This window comes from Balaenoptera acutorostrata, chromosome 20 (genome assembly GCF_949987535.1).
Source record: "Balaenoptera acutorostrata chromosome 20, mBalAcu1.1, whole genome shotgun sequence".
Lineage (NCBI taxonomy): Eukaryota > Metazoa > Chordata > Mammalia > Artiodactyla > Balaenopteridae > Balaenoptera > Balaenoptera acutorostrata.
In genome coordinates this window covers 25,198,650-25,219,072 of record NC_080083.1, presented here as the reverse complement: position 1 = coordinate 25,219,072, position 20,423 = coordinate 25,198,650, and the positions used below count along the sequence as shown (strand labels likewise).

The 20,423-nt window shown below is 39.2% G+C and overlaps 2 protein-coding genes across 7 annotated transcripts in view; both read left to right on the top strand.

The window, feature by feature from the left end:
- Nucleotides 1-4,293, top strand: part of DHX40 (DEAH-box helicase 40) — a 51,789-nt gene extending 47,496 nt beyond the window's left edge. For all 3 annotated transcript variants that reach the window (XM_007190288.3, XM_057536494.1, XM_007190287.2), the window contains 3 exons: nucleotides 1,270-1,339; nucleotides 1,620-1,848; nucleotides 3,015-4,293. In XM_007190288.3, the coding sequence (XP_007190350.2) occupies nucleotides 1,270-1,339; nucleotides 1,620-1,848; nucleotides 3,015-3,154 (439 nt within the window). In that variant the 3' untranslated portion in view covers nucleotides 3,155-4,293. The remainder of the gene's footprint in view (nucleotides 1-1,269; nucleotides 1,340-1,619; nucleotides 1,849-3,014) is intronic.
- Nucleotides 4,294-15,025: 10,732 nt separating this feature from the next.
- The window catches only part of CLTC (clathrin heavy chain), a 67,408-nt gene continuing 62,010 nt past the window's right edge, over nucleotides 15,026-20,423 (top strand). For 3 of the 4 annotated variants that reach the window (XM_057536686.1, XM_057536685.1, XM_057536683.1), the window contains exon 1: nucleotides 15,026-15,523. In XM_057536686.1, coding sequence (XP_057392669.1) covers nucleotides 15,482-15,523 — 42 coding nt within the window. In that variant the 5' untranslated portion in view covers nucleotides 15,026-15,481. The remainder of the gene's footprint in view (nucleotides 15,524-20,423) is intronic. The other variant, XM_057536684.1, reaches the window with a different exon arrangement.

Below are 20,423 nucleotides of genomic sequence, written 5' to 3'. Positions count from 1 at the left end.
AAGACCTATGTTTAGGACTTGCTTCATCATACGTTAGCTCTGTGACCTTGAGAAAGCTATCTAATTTATTTGAATCTCAGTTTTGATCTTTTAATAAAGTACCTGGCTCTCAAAACTCATAGGCTTATTTGAGGTTTTATTATGAAAGCATTTTGGAAATTCTCAAGCACAAATACAATATTATTGTTAATATTGCTATTTATTGACCAGAAATGTTTATACTTAATTAAAATGAGTATTTAAGTTGTATCATTAGTTCTTTTTCTTTTTGGCTGCACCACGCAGCTTGTGGAGTTTTAGTTCCCCAACCAGGGATCAAACCCAGGCCCTTGGCGGTGGGAGCACAGAGTCCTAACCACTGGACCACCAGGGAATTCCCTGTATCATTAGTTTTTTTTTTTTTTTTAAATTTTTATTTATTTATTTATTTATATATTTATGGCTGTGTTGGGTCTTCGTTTCTGTGCGAGGGCTTTCTCTAGTTGCGGCAAGTGGGGGCCACTCTTCATCGCGGTGCGCGGGCCTCTCATTATCGCGGCCTCTCTTGTTGCGGAGCACAGGCTCCAGACGCGCAGGCTCGGTAATTGTGGCTCACGGGCCTAGTTGCTCCGCGGCATGTGGGATCTTCCCAGACCAGGGCTCGAACCCGTGTCCCCTGCATTGGCAGGCAGATTCTCAACTACTGCGCCACCAGGGAAGCCCTGTATCATTAGTTTTAAGATGAATTGGTAGAGGGGACTTCCCTGGTGGCACAGTGGTTAAGAATACACCTGCCAATGCAGGAGACACGGGTTTGAGCCCTGGTCCGGGAAGATCCCACATGTCGCGGAGCAACTAAGCCCGTGCACCACAACTACTGAGCCCGCGCTCTAGAGCCCATGAGCCACAACTACTGAGCCCATATGCCACAACTACTGAAGCCCACACACCTAGAGCCTGTGCTCCGCCACAAGAGAAGCCACCGCAAAGAGAAGCACGTGAACACAGCAAAGAGTAGCCCCCACTCGCCGCAACTCGAGAAAACCTGCACGGAGCAATGAAAACCCAGTGCAGCCAAAAATAAATTAATTAATTAAGAAAAAAAGATCAATTGGTAGAGAAGTTATAGTGACAGTTGAATAAATATAAACCTCTGCTTATAGCAATTTTTGTAGTAGAACGTATAATTTTTCGTCATTAGTGCTGTACGATGAAACTTATTTAGTGCTGTAAACTTATTTCATTGTTTTTACTGTTCTTGTCTTTATCCTTTGGTTTTTTGGTTCTTAGGTCTGTTGGGAGAACGTTTTGCACAATGGATGGGCGGGGAAGCCCAGTTCACATTCATCCTTCCTCAGCAGTAAGTACCTTGTTTTTAATAAAAGGAAGGTGTAGGAATTTCTTCCTTTTGTAAAGGTATAGGAATAAATAATATACAGACGTCTTCTACTTTTCTCTTTTGAGGATAAGTTTAGTATATATCTATACTACATAAAGGTATTGGTTGGCCCATGCCTCCTGTTTGATTGAAGAATATAGAAATTAATTCAGAAGAGTTTGGGCTGTTGGTATTTGGTTGGTCTAATGTGCAATAAGGCAGGTTATTGAATTATCATCCTTAAATGAATTCTTTTGTTTAGCTTCATGAACAGGAAACCAAACTTGAATGGATCATTTTCCATGAGGTATTAGTTACCACCAAAGTCTACGCAAGAATTGTGTGTCCAATCCGTTATGAATGGGTGAGAGACTTGTTACCCAAGTTGCATGAATTTAATGCACACGATTTGAGCAGTGTGGCCCGACGTGAAATGAGAGAAGATGCAAGAAGGAGGTGGACCAATAAGGAAAATGTAAAGCATCTAAAGGGTGAGTGAATCACTTGTTCTAGAGCATAAGTGTCCAAATTCTCATATAATTACAGACAAACTGTTTCAGAGCTTAGATTCTGGCTCTGTCTCCTCAGAAAAGCAAAGAGTTGTCATGAGTCTCAGACTTATTTTGACTTCCTTCTTTCCTTCCAGTTAATCATGTTTTCCTTAACCCCTCTGTTCAACAACATTATTAATAACAATATCTATTGAACTTTTTTGCCACATGCTAACAACTTGCATTACCCCATTAAATATTCACAATAACTCTGTGAAGTAACTGCATATCCCTACTTTATAGATGAGGAAATACTTAGCAGTATACAATAATTTACTGAAAATCCCAAAGCTAATATTTGGTGAATCTGAATTTTGAATCCAAGGAATTTGACTCCGTGGCCTCTACTCTTAACTATTATGCCATATTGCTTCCCAGTAGTGCTTTACTATTTTTATTTTGTTTATAAAATTTTGTGAATTATTACCGCAGAACATCTTTTTTTTTTTTTTCAGGAGATTTTTCCGTGAAATGTTAGGTCCCTAGTTGTGAGGCATAAACTGCTGTGGTACTGAACTAGGACAGAAAGCTTAATTCTCAGCTCACAAATAAAAAGAGCTTTTCAGTAAAGCTTTTTGAGGCTGATTGATGGAGCAAATTGTATTATCCTTATTTAACATCACTGAGAAATAGAATGGTGGGGAATTTTGCCCAAGGTCATTGGAAATGTTAACTACTCTGTTTTGTTGTAGTGTATAACCACACTATATGCTTGACTTAGGGTCAATTTTTCTGACTCCTCAGACCTCTATGCTCTTATTTATTTATTTATTTATTCATTCATTCATTTATTTGGCTGCGCCGGGTCTTAGTTGTGGCACGCAGGATCTTTTTAGTTGCAGCATGTGGGATCTAGTTCCCTGACCAGGGATCGAACCCTGACCCCCTGCACTAGGTGTGCAGAGTCTTAGCCACTGGACCAGTTGGGAAGTCCTTTTATGCTCTTATTTTTATCCATAGACTATATCATTTCTTTTGAAAGGGCAAAATTTAATTTCCTTCTTTTCCCCTTAACATTTAAAAATCAGAGCATCTCTTTCTCTTAACATTTCTAATACTGAAACACAAAACTAAAATTTTATTGGATTAATTTGTAATGTTTTCAGATGGAATATCAAAAGAAGTCCTAAAGAAAATGCAAAGAAGAAATGATGATAAATCCATATCAGACGCACGTGCTCGTTTCCTTGAGAGAAAGCAGCAGAGGTCCCAGGATCACAGTGACACCCTGAAGGAAACAGGCTAAGCAGTGAACCCTCCAATTCAGGAAGTAGGAAAAGGAGCCAGAAAATGTGCTTCTGCTTTGCCATTTATGTCAGACAGCACTACCAAGAGGAAGTGGTCAGCAGCTGTTTTTAGCAAACGAGTTAAAAGCAAATCAAAGTTCATCAGTACCAATAAATGGAATTTTCAAAGAAAAGATTGAGTTGCCATAGTCATAGGAAATGATATATGAAACCAATGAAAGACAATATATGTGATATTTTCCTCACTTCAATTTTGCTGGCCTTAACTGGTATCAAATGCTGTCAGTGAGATATTTTCAAAGAACATTGAATTGTATTTAATCAGTGTGTATTCCATTTGCATTGAAGCATTAAAAATTATTTTCCTTAAATCTCTTTAAGGCCTTCTTGTTGCTATTAGAATAGTATTATATCAGGTTATCAGGTATGTGACCATTTCCTTCTGAAGGCTGAACATAAAAGAGGTTTTTACTGAGCAATACTTAGATGTCTAACCCTTTAATTGCTACAGAGCTTTATAGATATTTAGAGAAAAGACTTAATTAGTAAATAAAATTGCCTATGGCAAGATTCTTTGTTGAATTAATATTAATCCTTAAGTTGATTTTTCTGGGATTATACAAATTCCTTTTTATATAAAAGTATATTGTTTAAAACAGTAGCTATAGCCATTAACCAAAGGACAGATGATATATATATGTTCTTTTTTTAGCTGTCCCTACATACCTGTATCAGCGCCATGTATGTAGGTGTGACAGTGTTTCAAACAGCCCTTCCACCTGGCCTACTCTCTTGCCTCCAGCTGCTTGGGTAGGACCATTTAAACATCTATTATGCCGATCTTGAAATGGGATTTTCAAAGCAGCCAACACTACATCACCAGTGTTTCAAATTGGAACCTTGAGGCTAGTTAGTATCACACTCAGGCCACACTCAGCACTTGTCCACTCTGTTGTTTACTGCCTTGTATTCTAGTTATTTGTGTATTTGTCTGTCTCCCCCACTAGATTATACGCTCCTTGTGGGCAGGGACTATGTCTTTTTCATCTTTGTATCTTTCATGGCACCTAGCACAGTGCTTTGCACATAGTAGTCAATGTTTGTTAAATAAAGCTATTAGTGTCGTTCAAATTCAAAAGGCAGTATAATGTGTGTTTTTAGATGTTTCCTGTAAAAATTAAGAATCTAAAATTTTAATAGATAACTCACTCTTTCGCAGTTACTTCCTTTGGCATCTAAACAATTTTCTGTTCAGTATTAGAAACTTGAAGCCTTTATTGAAAAATCACATGAGGACCCAAATCCATGTTTGTTCTTGAAGTAAGGTGAGTGGTGATGGTTTCTCGGGACACTCCTAGCATTGTTAATTTGTTCTTCTAATCTTCAGTCCTCAAGACACTGTTTCAGCACATTAGTCCTATCAGTTTCTCTTCTCAGGTATGTATCAGTGCATTTCCTTAGACGTGGTGGGGGTGTATGTGGATTCTTGGAATGACAGCTCTTTTATTTCAGTAAGTTTTTATTAAGCACACATTCTAAATCTATAGTCTATATCTATAATTTCATCAGTTTTCCCAATAATGTCCTTTATAGCATTTTCCCCCAGTTCAGGATCCAGTCAAGAATCGTGTATTATATTTAATCTCCTTTAATCTGGAAAAGGTCTTCTGTCTTTGTCTTTTACATTTAACATTTTTTAAAATTGAAGTGTAGGGAATTTGGGATTAACAGATACACACTACTATATATAAAGTAGGTAAACAATAAGGACCTGCTGTATAGCACAGGGAACTGTATTCAGTATCTTATAATAACCTATAATGTAAAAGAATCTGAAAAAGAATATATATGTATGTATATATAGTTGAATTACTTTGCTGTACACCTGAAACATTGTAAATCAACTATACTTCAATTAAAAAATAATTTTAAAAGTAAACTGGAGTAAATTGACCTACAACACTGTGTTATTTCCAGGTGCACAACATAGTGATTTGATATTTCTATATGTTACCAAATGATCATCACAATAAGTCTAGTTACCATCTGTCACCATACACAGATATTACAATATTATTGACTATATTCCCCATGCTGTACATTTCATCCCCATGACTCATTTATTTTGTATCTCTGAAGGTACAGACCTGAAGAGCGTACCTCTGATCTCCCTCACCTATTTCACTCATCCCCCTACTCCTCCTTCTCCTCTGGCAGCCACCTGTTTGTTCTCTGTATCTATGACTCTCTCTGTTTTATGTTTGTTCATTTGTTTTATTTTTCAGGTTCCACATATAAGTAAAATCATACGGTATTTGTCGTTCTCTGACTTATTTCACTTAGCATAATACCCTCTAGGTCCATTCATGTTGTTGGAAATGGAAAGGTTTCTTTCTTTCTTTTTTTTTTTATAGCTAATACTCCATTGTAAATATATATACCACATCTTCTTAATCCATTCATCCATCAGTAGATACTTAGGTTGCTTCCGTATCTTGTCTATTATAAACAATGCTGCAATGAACATAGGGTTGCATACAGCTTTTCAAATTAGTGTTTTCTTCAGAAAAATACCCAGAAGTGGAATTGCTAGGTGTATGGCAGTTCTATTTTTAACTTATTGAGGAACCTCCATACTGTTTTCCATAGTGGCTGTACCAACTTACATTCCCACCAACAGTGTACAAGGGTTCCCTTTTCTCCATGTCCTTGCCTACATGTGTTTGTTGTCTTTCACATTTAACATATTTGAATAACAGTTTTGACATTTTTTAATAATACAGGTTACTTATTTTATAGTATATCCTCAATTTGGATTTCTCTAATGTTTCCTCATGGTTTTGCATTTGTGACTGGAATACTGCATAAGTGATACAGTGTCTTTCCCAAGGCATCAAATCTGGAGGTACACGGTATTTGCCCCTTATTGCTGATATTAATTTTGATTAATTGGTTAGGGTGTTTTTGATTTCGTCAGTCTAATTACTCTTTTTTTATTATTATTAATTCATTTATTTATTTTTGGCTGCGTTGTGTCTTCGTTGCTGCACTCAGGCCCTCTCTAGTTGCGGTGAGTGGGGGGGGCACTCTTCTTTGCAGTGCACAGGCCTCTCATTGTGGCGGCTTCTCTTGTTGTGGAGCACGGGCTCTAGGCACGTGGGCTTCAGTAGTTGTGGCATGCGGGCTCAGTAGTTGTGGCGCACAGGCTTAGTTGCTCCGCGGCATGTGGGATCTTCCTGGACTAGGCCTCGAACCTGTGTCCCCTGCATTGGCGGGCGGATTCTTAACCACTGCACCACCAGGGAAGTCCCAAGTCTAGTTACTCTTATAATTAATAAGTAATTTGTGGGAGGGATAGTTTGAGATTATGTGAAATAGCCTGTTCCTTATAAATTATTACCCTCTGGATTTATCATCAACTGATGATTCTTGCCTGAATCAGTTTATTCTTATGGTTGCAAAATGGTGCTTTTTTTTCCCTATACAGGTGATCCTTGAACAACATGGGTTTGAACTGCGTGGGTCCAGTTATACATGTTTTTTTTTTTTTTCCAATGAATACGTAGTATAGTATTGTACTACATGGTCTGTGGTTGATTGAATCTGAGGATGCAAAACCATTGATATGGAGGGCTGACTGTGAAGTTATACGAGGATTTTCGAATACTGGGAGGGTGGGCACCCCTAACCACTGAGTTGTTGAAGGGTCAACTGTATTTATTTGTTGACATTATATTGTAAGGAAGAGCTTTCCTTGAAGAAGAATTTCCAATAAACACTTGGTTGCTAGGAACAGCATAAATCAAGACAGAATTAGAAAGCCCAGGGGGTATTTGAGAGGGGTGGCAAACAGTCTAGTTTATTTGGTGCATTGGGTATAAATAGGAGAATAATAGATTGAAAATATTGGTTGAGGACAGATTATGGAAGGCTTTGAAAGCCTAACTATGGAATTTGGACTTAACTTTGTACTATATATGAATTTGTTGGAGGAGAATGACATCATTACATCTTAAAGGTAATTGTGACAATGGTGTTTTTTTGTTTTTTTAATAAATTTATTTATTTTATTTATTTATTTTTGGCTGTGTTGGGTCTTTGCTGCTGCGTGCGGGCTTTCTCTAGTTGCGGCGAGCAGGGGCTACTCTTCGTTGCAGTGCGCGGGCTACTCATTGCGGTGGCTTCTCGTTGCGGAGTACAGGCTCTAGGAACGCGGGCTTCAGTAGTTGCAGCACACGGGCTCAGTAGTTGTGGTTCATGGGCTGTAGAGCACAGGCTCAGTAGTTGTGGCACACGGGCTTAGTAGCTCCGCGGCATGTGGGATCTTCCCGGGCCAGGGATCGAACCTGTGTCTCCTGCATTGGCAGGTGGATTCGCAACCACTGCGCCACCAGGGAAGCCCTGTGACAATGGTGTTGATAAGAAGAATTGATTTCCACTGAGAGGGCTGTGAGAAAAGTAGTATGGGAGGAATACTGGATCCAGTTAAGAAGGTGGAAGGAGTCTTGGAGGAAAAGGTAGTGATTATGGAAAAGTCTGTTCTTAGAAGAATGATTCACCTTTAAATTACTAAATGAAACAAAAAGAAACAAATGAAGATGAATGTTATCACAGAAAAATGGTCAAAAGACATGGTCAGTCATTTTATAAAAGGAAACATGAATGGTCAATAGATAAAATACTGAATCTTACTAGTAATTCAGGTAATGCAGTTGAAAATAAGTGAGATGCCATTCTTATCCATCAGATTGGCAACAATTAATATATGCCTGAAAAGTGTTGTCATAGGATAAATTGCTCTTATTTTAGAGAACATTCTGGCAATATCTAGTAAAAGTGAAGATGTGCACAACCTGTGACCCAGCAAGCCCAACTTTAAATTTATATCCTAGGAACTCTCTGAGAGCATATAAAATATTCTGTTTCTAGTAAAATTTGACTCCTATAGATTTAGAATCAGTTTGATGATTTATGTTACGTACGGCATTTATAAAAATGTTATATACTTCATTGTTTCTAGTAGTAAAAAATTGAAAATTATATACATAGCCATCAATAGGGAAATGAAACTGTGATATTTTCTTATGGTCGAATTCTTTACATCAGTGAAAGTGATTTTTGAGACTCCTGTTGCCTACTCTGCAGAACAGATGAACCACTTTACATTCCTAACAGCAATGTTGTAAAGTACCTGTCTTACTGTACTGTACTGTCTTACCTGTCTTGTGGTCCCTCAAAAATGTTTTTGTAATTATAGACAAAAAAGTGCCTCATTATTATGTTAATTTACATATTTAGATATTCAGCTCTTTTTCCTTAAATTGTCTATAAGAAATGAAATTAATGAAATTAACTGATTTGAATTTGATAGGGCCAGATAGTAAATATTTTAGACTTTCGAGGCATACAGTCTCTGTTGCAGCTACTGTGCTGTTGTAGTATAAAAGTAGCCATAGACAGTACATAAACAAATGGATATGGCTGTGTTCCAATAAAACTTTATGGACAATGAAATTTGAAATTTGAATTTCATATAATTTTCACATCAGGAAATATTCTTCTTTTGATTTTATTTTTTACCACTTGCACTTTATTCCAGAAAAGCTACTTTTCACAAACCCATTCTAATTCAAATTATTTCAATTGAAAGAAAAGATCTTAATTTCATGAAATACTGAATTTTTTTGGTTTTTACTTTTTCTTTTATTTATTTATTTATTCGTGCATGCATGCATGCATGCATGCCACGCCATGAAGCTTGTGTGTGGGATCTTAGTTTCCTGACCAGGGATCAAACCCGGGGCACAGGAGCGAAAGCACTGAGTCCTAACCACTGGACCGCCAGGGAATTCCCAACTTTTTCTTTTCTTTATAGCAGAGCTGACAGGATTGAACATGTCAGGAATCAAAAAATTTAATTTGTAATCTGTATTCTCCCAAAGATTTTCAAAGTACCCTGTATTACTTGTTCGCTGTTCCTTTAACCTGAAAATATGAATAATACAAAACTCTTGTGGGGACTTCCCTGGTGGCACAGTGGTTAAGAATCTGCCTGCCAATGCAGGGAACATGGGTTCGAGCCCTGGTCCAGGAAGATCCCACATGCCGCGGAGCAACTAAACCTGTTTGCCACAATTACTGAGCCTGCACTCTAGAGCCCCTGTGCCACAACTGCTGCAGCCCGTGTGCCTAGAGCCCGTGCTCTGCAACAAAGAGAAGCCACTGCAATGAGAAGCCCGCGCACCGCAACAAAGAGTAGCCCCTGCTCGCCGCAACTAGAGAAAGCCCGCGCACCGCAACGAAGACCCAACTCAGCCAAAAAATAAATAAGTAAATTTATTAAAAAACCCAAAAAACTCTTGTGAAGCTATTGAAGATTTTTCAAAGAAAAAATCATATTATTTGTCCAGATAAAATCTAACGTGTGTTTTTCAACCTAATATTACTTGGTTCTCAGCTAAATCATAAGAAATAAGATGGGATAACCCAAAATATAGCCTAGCACAATTTGGTGCTTTTTGTATATGGTTGGTATTTATGAATGATTGTTGTGCTAACTCCAGGTGTGATTATTAACAACATAAGTTGGCCTGGGCTTCAAATTAAATAGGTAGTATAGTTGATAAATGCTATAATAGCTTAAGAAGTAGGGTAAATAGATTTTTTTTTTTTTTTTAATGAGGATCTTGAATCAGATGCGTATGTTTGATTGATTGATTGATTGATTTTGGCTGTGTTGGGTCTTCGTTTCTGTGCGAGGGCTTTCTCCAGTTGTGGCAAGTGGGGGCCACTCTTCATCGCGATGCGCGGGCCTCTCACCGTCGCGGCCTCTCTCGTTGCGGAGCACAGGCTCCAGACGCGCAGGCTCAGCAGTTGTGGCTCACGGGCCCAGCCGCTCCGCGGCATGTGGGATCTTCCCAGGCCAGGGCTCGAACCCGTGTCCCCTGCATTGGCAGGCAGATTCTTAACCACTGTGCCACCAGGGAAGCCCCGTAAATAGATTTTAAGATGAGTTTTTAAGTAAGGGTAGGACTTGGACTAGAATGAAAAAGGAGACAATTTGTGTGGTTGGAGAGAGGAATAAGAGATAAACAGTGGAAAGATTATCAGTGTCACCTTGAGAAAGGCTTTTTTGAAGGGTTTTGAGGTTTCCAATTCTGTAACTAGGGTTAACACTAAATAGGTCATATGAAGTATAATTTGAGTGCCACTCATTCTTGCAGATAGAAAAATTTGAAAGTCAGCTTGGACTGGGGTTTTCGTTTTACAGTGTGCAGCACTTACAGACTGCCCCTGTGTGCTAGTTTGCTACTCCATCTAGTTCCCATTCAAGAAGTGGTATTTTTAAGGCCTCTGCAGTAATGAAGCGTATAATCTTATCTCTACATCTGATCTGATGGCTTAGCTTGATAGACCCAAAATATGGAGAACGTAAAGGACTGTCTTTATCAGGTTAGTTCTCACCCTGTGGAAAGCTTTATATTTGAGTGACCAACTTTATATATTAAGTGGCGTAACCTAGAAACCTTTTCATGCTTTTTGGTGCTAATAGGGCTGGCTTAGAAAAGAAAAATAAAATTTAAATCAGTAAATATGATGTAGGGAAAAAATAAGGTCGGTATATTTTTCATTACTGGAGTGTCATGGAATGAACAGTAATTATATGGCTGTATACTGTACAACATTAAACTCAGTTATTTGGAATATGAGCAACAACGAAAAGGAAGTAAACAGGCTTTGGGTTTGTTTTACATAATGCACTTTTATCAGCCGTGACACATTGAGGTATGAGGCATTTAAAAAACAGTAATTTCTCGTGTGTCCTATATTTGGTACATATTCAGATCAGGCTACATTAGCAAGAGTAGTATACCAAAACTTCACAGTGATTAACATGAGGCCTTTAAGATTCAGAATTTATTTCCCCATATAAAAATATTTTTTAAAGCCTTTCAAAAGATTTTAACATTAAGTATTTAACTTTTCATTGTTATGTACTGAAGTGTTTGTTGACCGAGTAAATTATATTTCCTTGACTTTGCTATTATTGAGTTAAACAAAACTTTGTTTACCAAACCTCAGTCCTTAATATTGTCTTCTGAGGAGGAGTTTATCACCATAACAAGGCTGCATAGGTGCACTGCTACTTGTAGAACTATCTATCCCTGGAGTGTGACAGAATTTTAAGATTGCTGACAGAACATGTTTGTGGGTTCTACCCTGCTTTGGAGACAGTAATAACTCCAGGAGGTAAAAAGAGACAGTTCTACATATTTAGAAAGGAGCCGGTGGCGGGGTGGGGGCGGGTGCGGGGTGGGGGGAGCCCATAACAATCATTCCCACATCCTGGCCCTCATGGCCCTTTCATTCTGTAGATCCTCTCAAGCTTCTTTTACCTTTTTTCCATTTGAAAGGGATGTTGTGACTAGCATCCGTTGATCAGTAGTGTTATAACTCTTCTGGTTTTTCTTTCCCCAAAGCTCTGTGTATCACTATATTTGAACCAACTTTTCTGAGATGACTTTTTAAGGTAATGTTATGAGCTATTTCATTCCTCTGCTGCGATCTGATTTAACCTTTAGAAAACATGGGAGGGGCCTATATAATATGCTAGATTCCAGATTGTATTTCCACAGGGCTAGTCTTGACTGTTCACTTGGAACATGCTTGATCCTGACACAGAATAGATTCACTACAGATCTTATTGCTGTCCATGACACATTATAAAACCTGTCTGTACAAATTAGGTTTAGCACAAGCCTGAGCAGTGAGTGATAATTGAGTTTAAGTTAAGGTCCATTTCATACTAAAATAAGACCGTGAAAATTTTCTTCTTGCTTTGTAAATGTTCTTTTTGGGTGAGCTTTGCCTATAATCAGTGCCTTGTACAGGACCAAAATAAAGTGGTTATTTATGTTGACTGATACCTGAGCCACTTATTGGCCTGTGATAGGGTCTTTATCTAATCCTGCTGGGATTCATATCAGTGGCCCTAGGGGGCTGAGATGTTTCTCAAAGCTGCCGTTTAAATGGCAAAACCACTCATTTAGGTAATGCTAAAGTATATCCCTCTTGGTTTCATTAAAATCTGAACTTTAAATATTTGGTACAGTGGGTTGGGTTTAAACTTCTGCTTTAAAATTAATCTCTTAATGTTTGAGAAACACCTTTACCTTGTGGCTTTTGCAATGCAGCTAGTTCACGCTGTTTTTAAAAGGTCAAGTTAAAAGGCAGGGGCCTTAAATCCAGGGTTGCTTGAAAATGAAAAACTACAGAAGAATCCTACAATGAAAAGTTTTTCTGATGTGTCATTCCCATTGGAGGATATATATATGTATATGTATGTAAAACAGGTCCTGGCATAAAATATAAAATTAGGGACACAAAGTTTTCTTGTATAGGTTTTGAGAAACTGGCACTCCTCAAAATAGCAGATGAGCAATGCAGTTTTTGCTAATGGCACTTGCTGTGACTCAGAGCAAGGACCTACTATTGAATATTCTGCTAAAAATACCTTCAAATTCAAAGAATTTGACGATTTATTTTATTAACATGGCTACTTTACTAAAACATTTTCTGAAACCAAAAGCCATGATGATAATACATTTATAGTCTTATTAAAAGACTTTGTCATAGTTGGATAACCTAATAAACCAGAAAACTTTTTTTTTTTTTCTATCTTCTCTAACTTAAGGTAGTGCCTGAAAACAAAGCCATTCAGTTACTGTTCAGGTAACCGTTAACACTGACTTAGTCTTCGGGGCTTCTAAACCAAGTATTGACAACCTTTTGTCCTGCCTCTACACCATTAGCAAGAACAGTATGCTACCATAAAAAGCTCTCTCATTACCTCAGCCAAAATCATTAATCTTTAAAAAGCATCGGTTTGGGTTTTGGGTTGGTTTTTTTTTTTTTTTTTAACGTTTATCATCTAGTACATTTTTTTCTCTTGAAAATTTTTGGATTTATTGATTTGAAGGACAGTGTTCAAAATGAGCTGGTATACTGTAATCTATTTTTCTTCCCTCTAAATGATTCTGAAAACAATGCATTCATTAGATTTCTGTGTGATGACACAGCAGTCACTTTAACAGAATCTCAGTGCACTTTTGGTTAGATATTCCACACCAAATATCCAAGCTAAAATCAATTGCTTTGGGGATTCTAAACGTCTTTAAAATTACAGGTCTGAAAATGCAAGACAGTTATTAAGAAAGAAAATTTTGGTGGCCAGTTCATAATATAGCTCTTGTAACCCAGATTCTGAGATTGGAAATATAACTTGATTAAGCTACTGCTTTAACTGTAATAAAACAGTAACTCCTTTAGATTTTTAATTTAGAATTTGTATACTTCCAAAAAAGATTCAAAGTAGCTATACTATTAAAGTGGTATTAGGTCATTTCGAATGCTGCAGAATACAGAACATCTTCAAGTATTTGTATTAACAAAACAATGAAATTTTGCCAAGCATAAATATTCACTCTGATGACATGGTGGCAAGGCTTTTCTTGCAGAACAGTCTCTGTCTGCTCTCTTAACTGCCAAAGATTCTTCTCTCACCCTCAGTATGTGAGGTATACTTTGGGAAAACATTAAAAGCAATTTAAATGATTAAGCAAATTATCAGCAAAACTGCTTAACACACAAAATTATTGTATACCTAATAGAGTTTTCTGTTTAACTGAAAAGGTTACTAAAAATAAAGTGTACTTGAATTCTTCCTCAGGATCTTTCTGGAAAAGCAATCACATCTCTTTAAGATGAAAAGCACGGAATGAAATTCTTTTATGCTTTATTGTATTTGTGCTATTATGAAATATTATTACAGCTTATACTTTAGCAATAAAGTACTGGGAAGGTTATTAATCGATAATGAATACCGCAGATACTTTAATGCTGTTACAAAACACGATGTCCCAGCTTTCAAGCGCTTGCATTCCCAAACACTGCTAGTTTACACTGTTGAGGCGGTCCCACTGAAATACACCGCTAATAGTTAATCCCTTTCTCCAAGAGTGTACCTTAGCCACACCGAGGAAACACCTTAAGGTTTTACAAACCATCTTTAACCTAATTATCTAAATCTTTGAGTCTCATTAATTATTTGATATGGCTGGAAAAAAAACCCCTCCTGCTACAATTTTAGTCCAATTCTTTAGCGTATTTATGACACTCAAATTCTTCACCAAATTTATTACTCAGCTAGACCCATATATACGTCCGCCAAAATGTCCGCAGAAACGTTAAGAAAGGCTATCACAAGGCCAGTTTGAGATACCTCATAAATAGCCTTCACTACCCTTTGAGTCAATTGTTTAACGTCCCAAGAAACTACTAGTTCTGTTAGAACCTAAGCGTCAGCTTCTCCAACCGTCAGAAGGGCGTGCGTAAGGGCAGACAGGATTTTTAAACCCCATTTCAGTGTTTCAGTGCCCCCCTCCCTGGGATGTAACAAACCACCCACCACATGAGACTAGGCGGGGGAGGAGCGCTGCAGCCGGCTGCCAAGAGCGCTCTGCAGGGGGGCCGTTTCCCTGAGTCACGGAGAGGGCGGGAGGCTGGGCCCATCTGCCCACGCCACGTCCTCTTCGTAAGGGACTACGTTTAAATAGGCAGGGCCCACTGGGAAAGAGAGCAGCACCGCCATTCCCCAAGGCGGCCCAACAGCCACCTCATTCCCAGGAGACGCCGCACTTCTCTAGAACTCGCTCTGCATTCCGGCAGCAATCAGCAGACCTTTCCTGACCAGCGTCACGTGCACCCGGAAGTACGTGGGTGGGACCTAAAGCGCCCACGGAAATGACGTTGGTCGCCCCTAGTCGCATGATGTGGCAAAATGCGAAAAAAAAAGGGGGGGAGGGAAAAGCAGGCGGCTGGGGAAAGTGATGAGACAAAAAGTAGTCCCTCCGATTCCTCTATTTATCTTCCTGTCGCAGCAGTAAGCGAGGCCCTCAGCGCCCTGCGCCCCGCGCCCCGAATTCCTGCGCTTCGATGCACCGCGGCGCTCCGTGGAGGAGTACATAAGGCGGAGGGGGTGAGGTGACCTGGGCGGAGTTCTGTCGCCAGGATCCTTCCGCAGGGCTCAGCCGTTTCCGGAGTCTGCGCTGCGCCCGGTTCCGCCATTGCGGCTCTCGCGGACCCTGGAGCCTCCGCCCCCGACCTGAGTTCTTTCGTCTGCCTGCCAGTTTCCTGCGTCCCCGGAGACTCTCCTGCTGAGCCCAGCCTCCCCCCTCCCCCTTCTCCTCCTCTCCCTTGGAGAGCCCGGGCAGGCACTGCCCCGCAGCCCCAGTGACAGGAGGAGACCATACACCCCCGACAGCGCCATGGCCCAGATTCTGCCAATTCGTTTTCAGGAGCATCTTCAGGTGCGGTGGGCCCGAGCTAGTGAGGGCTGTGGAGAGAGGGAGGTAGGAAGGAAGAAGCTGGAGTCTGAGCCCAAGCAGAAAGAGGCGAATCGGGGTGGGGGGGTGGTGGTGGTGGTGGTATCGGTTCCTGGGGTAGATGGAGGATGGGGCACTATCTTGGAAAGCTTGAAGGGTTAAATGATGTGGGGCTTGGGTGGAAAGGAAGCGAGTCGGGGTGCATAGGGCAGTGAGGCCATACCTGGGTTTGAAGGCCTCTCTATCTTCGCTTCCTGGATGGCAAGAACTGCGCATAATAACCCTTCCACCCCCGGTTTTATTCAGTTCATTCATTTGGGTACGTTGCGGGGCGTGGGGGGGTTCTCCCGGAGCAAGAATTCTCTTCCCCTAGGCCAGCGCAGGCTGTCACCTCTCATTGCTCTCTTCCCTTTCCCCCATCGTGTCTGCACCCGGGAGTTGTGGCGCGGGTGGGTTGGGGAGAGGCAACCTTTTTTCTTCCTCCCTCTGCGGCTCTCAACGGGAAAGGCACCTTCCCCGGGCATGCGGAGAACGGCAGTGGCTCCTCTCTTGCCTTCCCCGAGGCAGTAGGAACAGGGAAGCTCACTGAAGGAAAAGAAAGAGGATAGAATGGGGGAACGTATTTCTCAGGGCGGTGTCAATTTCAGAGTGCGTGTGGTCAAGGTTCCTTAAGGGGATTCGCTTTTTTTCACTTTCTTGATGTCTCTGGGAATGGTGCGGCTTTTATCCCCTCTTCGGTTCCAGAAGGGAGAAAAGAGTTGTTCAGAGGTTATCTTGGGGTCTGCTGGAGTCTAGCAGCTAGTTGGCTTGGCGTGAGTACTTCCCTCAGGATTGCATGGAATTGAACGACCCCTGGGGATAGAGCACACCTGCCCTGAGATATGCAAGGTTATTTGGTCTGTAATTGGTTTCCTTTAGTAGGTTCTAGAGTTCTTCCCCATGGTGCATTATCCTGTAGGCAACAGACTGTCTTATCTGGCAGCTTGCCCATAGTGGGTCCAGGCAGGTGATCATTGGAGGGCTTGACTGAATTAAGTCTCTTCTAAGCTTCTGATTTTCCTGGTTCACCAATCCTGGTTTTACTTTGACTGAAATAATTTATTCATAAAGTATGCTTTTTTTCTAATTACCTCCTTAAAGAGGTCTGTCTCAGCTCAGTCATTTGAAGGACTAATTCGTAATGATAAGAGATGCCAGTGGTTTGACATGACACTAATATTAGTGGCCTCTTGGACACTTTACCATTGAAGGCTGTTTACTTTCTGCCGTTGTTATAACAATAAATAAATGTTAATTAAAAGGTTTAATATTCTGGCTATCAACATGATTTCATTTTTTTTACAGGTATCACCTTTGCTTGCATCAGCAAGACTTCTTTGTCTTGAAATGTAATGAATTATAAATCTTTACTCAAAAAATGAGTTAAGTAATGTACTTTATTCAGTCATTTTTGGTGTTCAGATAACTCATCTGATGTAATAGAACACTATTTTACAAAAGGTTAAAAAACATTGTGACCGAATGGGCACAGAAGTTTTTGTTTATGCTCCATCCAAATTTGTATTGCTGTGGTTACTTCTGTTGAATGTGGAGTGTTAGGAAAATAATGTTTTTGAGTGTGAGGGGAAAACACAACCTTGTCCTCACACTAAAGTGCTTCTGGAATATAATCTTCCTGCAGACAAAAGTATGTAAAATCATACACAAGAAAAGCAGTTATAGTTGCTGTTTACTTTACAAAACAGGTATAGCCCACTAGTAAATCTTGTTTCTTGACTGGTGGTGGTTTGAGCAATAGTTTTGCATTTCTATTAATGAAGAGACAAGATTGTTGAATAATCCCAAAGACTGGACTCCAACCATGTCACTGATTGAAGACAGATTTAATATGGGTCTGATTTCTAAGTGGTTCAGAGTTTTTGCAAACACTTGAGTGAAGCCATTTCCTTCTCAAATACTTTGAAGAGTTGAGTATAAAGTAGCTTTGCAAATAAACTTGACGAATTCAGTCATTCACTTTTTGGAGTAGTATATATGCCATGACTAAGTTTAAGCTTGCTTTGGTGGCTGTGTACTCAAGCTGATAATGATTAATTATTGTGCAGAGCCCCAATCACCAACCTCTTCCAGGATAATATAATTCCTGACTTTTCATTTTTATCCCTTGCTGTGTAAAAATTAATAAGGATTATTTTAATTGGCATCTTAGGTCTTTGACCTCTCAGCCCCTGCCAGTTTGCTAAGTAGCAGAAAACTTTCTGAAACACTTAGGATAAAAATTGGGAACAAGAATTGAGGAACTTGCGTGTAGAGTTAACCTGTGAAATCTTCGAAGGGTGAACTGTAAATGAATTTATTTTTATACCATGGAACTACTTTGGCCAACTGAAGGGTCTGTCATCAAGGACTCAGAACTACATCAAATGAAGCTTAATATTTTAAGTTGTAAAGGAGTTTTTTTTTTCTTTTTTAGGATGTTTAGGCTGATAGCAGTGAACAGATGAGTGCCTATTTGAGCAAGATTTTGCTAGGATTGCAGGTTCTGAAAAAAATCCTAGGCTACGTATAGTGTTGCCTGCAACTCTGATTTCTTGGCTCATTAAGTATCTTTATGCCAATTGACATATTCTGCTGTATTCCCAGGTTCTTCGGGTATGCAATTAAAAATCTCCCAACCCTGTTCTTTTCCCTTTGATCCATAAATGTGTTGTGAATTCAATGGTAGGGGTTCTTGCTATGATTATTTTAATTTGCAAAGAGAAAGCAAGACTGAGTATTACTGGGATATGTTATATGCTTAACCGTACTGCCTGGAAGAGGCATACTGCTTGGAATTATGTGGCAGTCTACTTTAGGAATAGCTTCCAAGTTTAAGATGTATCAAGGTTTTCAGAATTTTCCTAATGGTCAATTTACTCAACTTAAAGGGGTATGGCTAATTCTAGTGAATGTGCTTTCACTCTGTTTAGGAAATAATTTAAGGCATGAAACTGTGTGTGTAGAATCACAATCATTTTCATTTTGGTGTGCAGTGAAATACATGATTTCAGGAACCTTAACTTAATGATATTTGAATTATATTTAACAGGATGTTTTTCTGTCATTGTTACTGCGTGGCTTTTGCCTTTTGAGAGTTACTATCCAATAGAACTTTCTTCCATGATGAAAATTTATACTAGCTACATAGGCATGTTGAGCACTTGAAATGTGGTTATTGTGACTGAGGGACTAAATTTTTACTTTTATTTCTTTTCAATTAATGTAAATGTAAATAGCTACATGAAGCTATTGACTACGACATTGGACTGCACAATTACAGGCCATTCTGATGTGCTTTGTAAGAGTGAAGATTTATCTGGCCACCCATATTTATATGTTTAGAACATTTTGTTACCTAAAATTAAAACATTCATTAATAGAAAGTGTTGGTTGACTACTGTCTCTTTTGGGAAGTGATGACGAACAGTGACTAGTGAATGGAAGGAGCAGCAGACTTCCTTTCTTGTGAGAGTCTGTTGTGTCCTATGAATGTGGCTGGGTGCGTCCAGGTCTTCACCTAATTCCCCCAGACATCCTTCTTAAACAGTAGGAGAAAGTGAGACTCAAACTAGTGCCCGAGGGAACCTGTCAAGGTGGGATTTGAACCTAGGTCTTCTGACACTAAATATTTTGAAGAATGAGTGGCCTTAAGAGGAGAAGTTATCAGTATCCTAGTGTTCTTTTTTATCTGTTGGACTTTGCCCTGAGAAGGTGACTTCTCTTCTGGTTTAACGTGTGGTTAATGATGCGGTATAGTAGACAGATCAGGGGTTTGGAGGTTGTTGAGACCAGTTCCATCCAGTAGAAAAATATGAGCCACATCTGTAATTTTACATTTTCCAGTGGCCATATTAAAAGTAAAAAACAGGTGAAATTAATGTCTCATTTAACTCAGTGTACCCAAATGTTATAATTTCAACATGCAATCAGTATAAACTTTTCAGATGAGATATTTTACATTCCTTTTTGGGGGGGTACTGAATTTTCAAAATCTGCTATGTATTTTACACTTAGAGCACATCTCAATTCAGACCCTATTTTCATTGAATATATTTGACCTGTATTTAGCTTTCATAAAATTTACAGTTGGAAAAGCAGGTTTGCATATGTAGGTTGTTCCAAACCTAAGTTTTCCATAATTGACTCAATTATCAGTTACTATTTAATTTTAATTAACTTAAACTTGAAAATTCAGTCAGAGTAGCCACATTTGAAGTTCTCAGAACCACATGTGGCTTGTGAAATGTCGCTACAGTATTGGAGAAGGCAGGTTAAGACTAACCTCTTGCTCCTTTTTCTCTGTAAAATATGTGTACTACCTCACAAAGTTACCATGAAGGTCTGAGATCATGTATGTGAAAGTACTTGGTGTAGCACTTGAAGGGTATTAATTGTTAGCTATATAATTTTTGTCCAGTATATTTTATTCAGGTATCTCTTAACCAGTGACAACATTTTATTTTGCAGATTTAAGACCTAGATTTCTATGGTTTATAAATATTTGGTACTCACCTGAGATTTGAATATTTACTATATATCAACAATTATGTTACACTAGGGACAAGGTGGTGAACAAAACTGACTGCAGCTTGCATTTGTGCTTGCATTGATTAGTTGGCAGAGGCTGTCCACACATAATTGTAACCATGGATGTTATTGAATGTTTGATATTGTGCAGGATTTAATACAAATATTCATATGACACAAAATTGATTCTGCTCTGAAACTGCCCAAAAGGAAGGAAAAATTCTAATTAATCTTTTATAATATCCCATGAGTGCTCACATGTGCCATTGGTACATCTTTAATTAATGTTCCTTGGTCAGACTCCTGATAAACCACATCT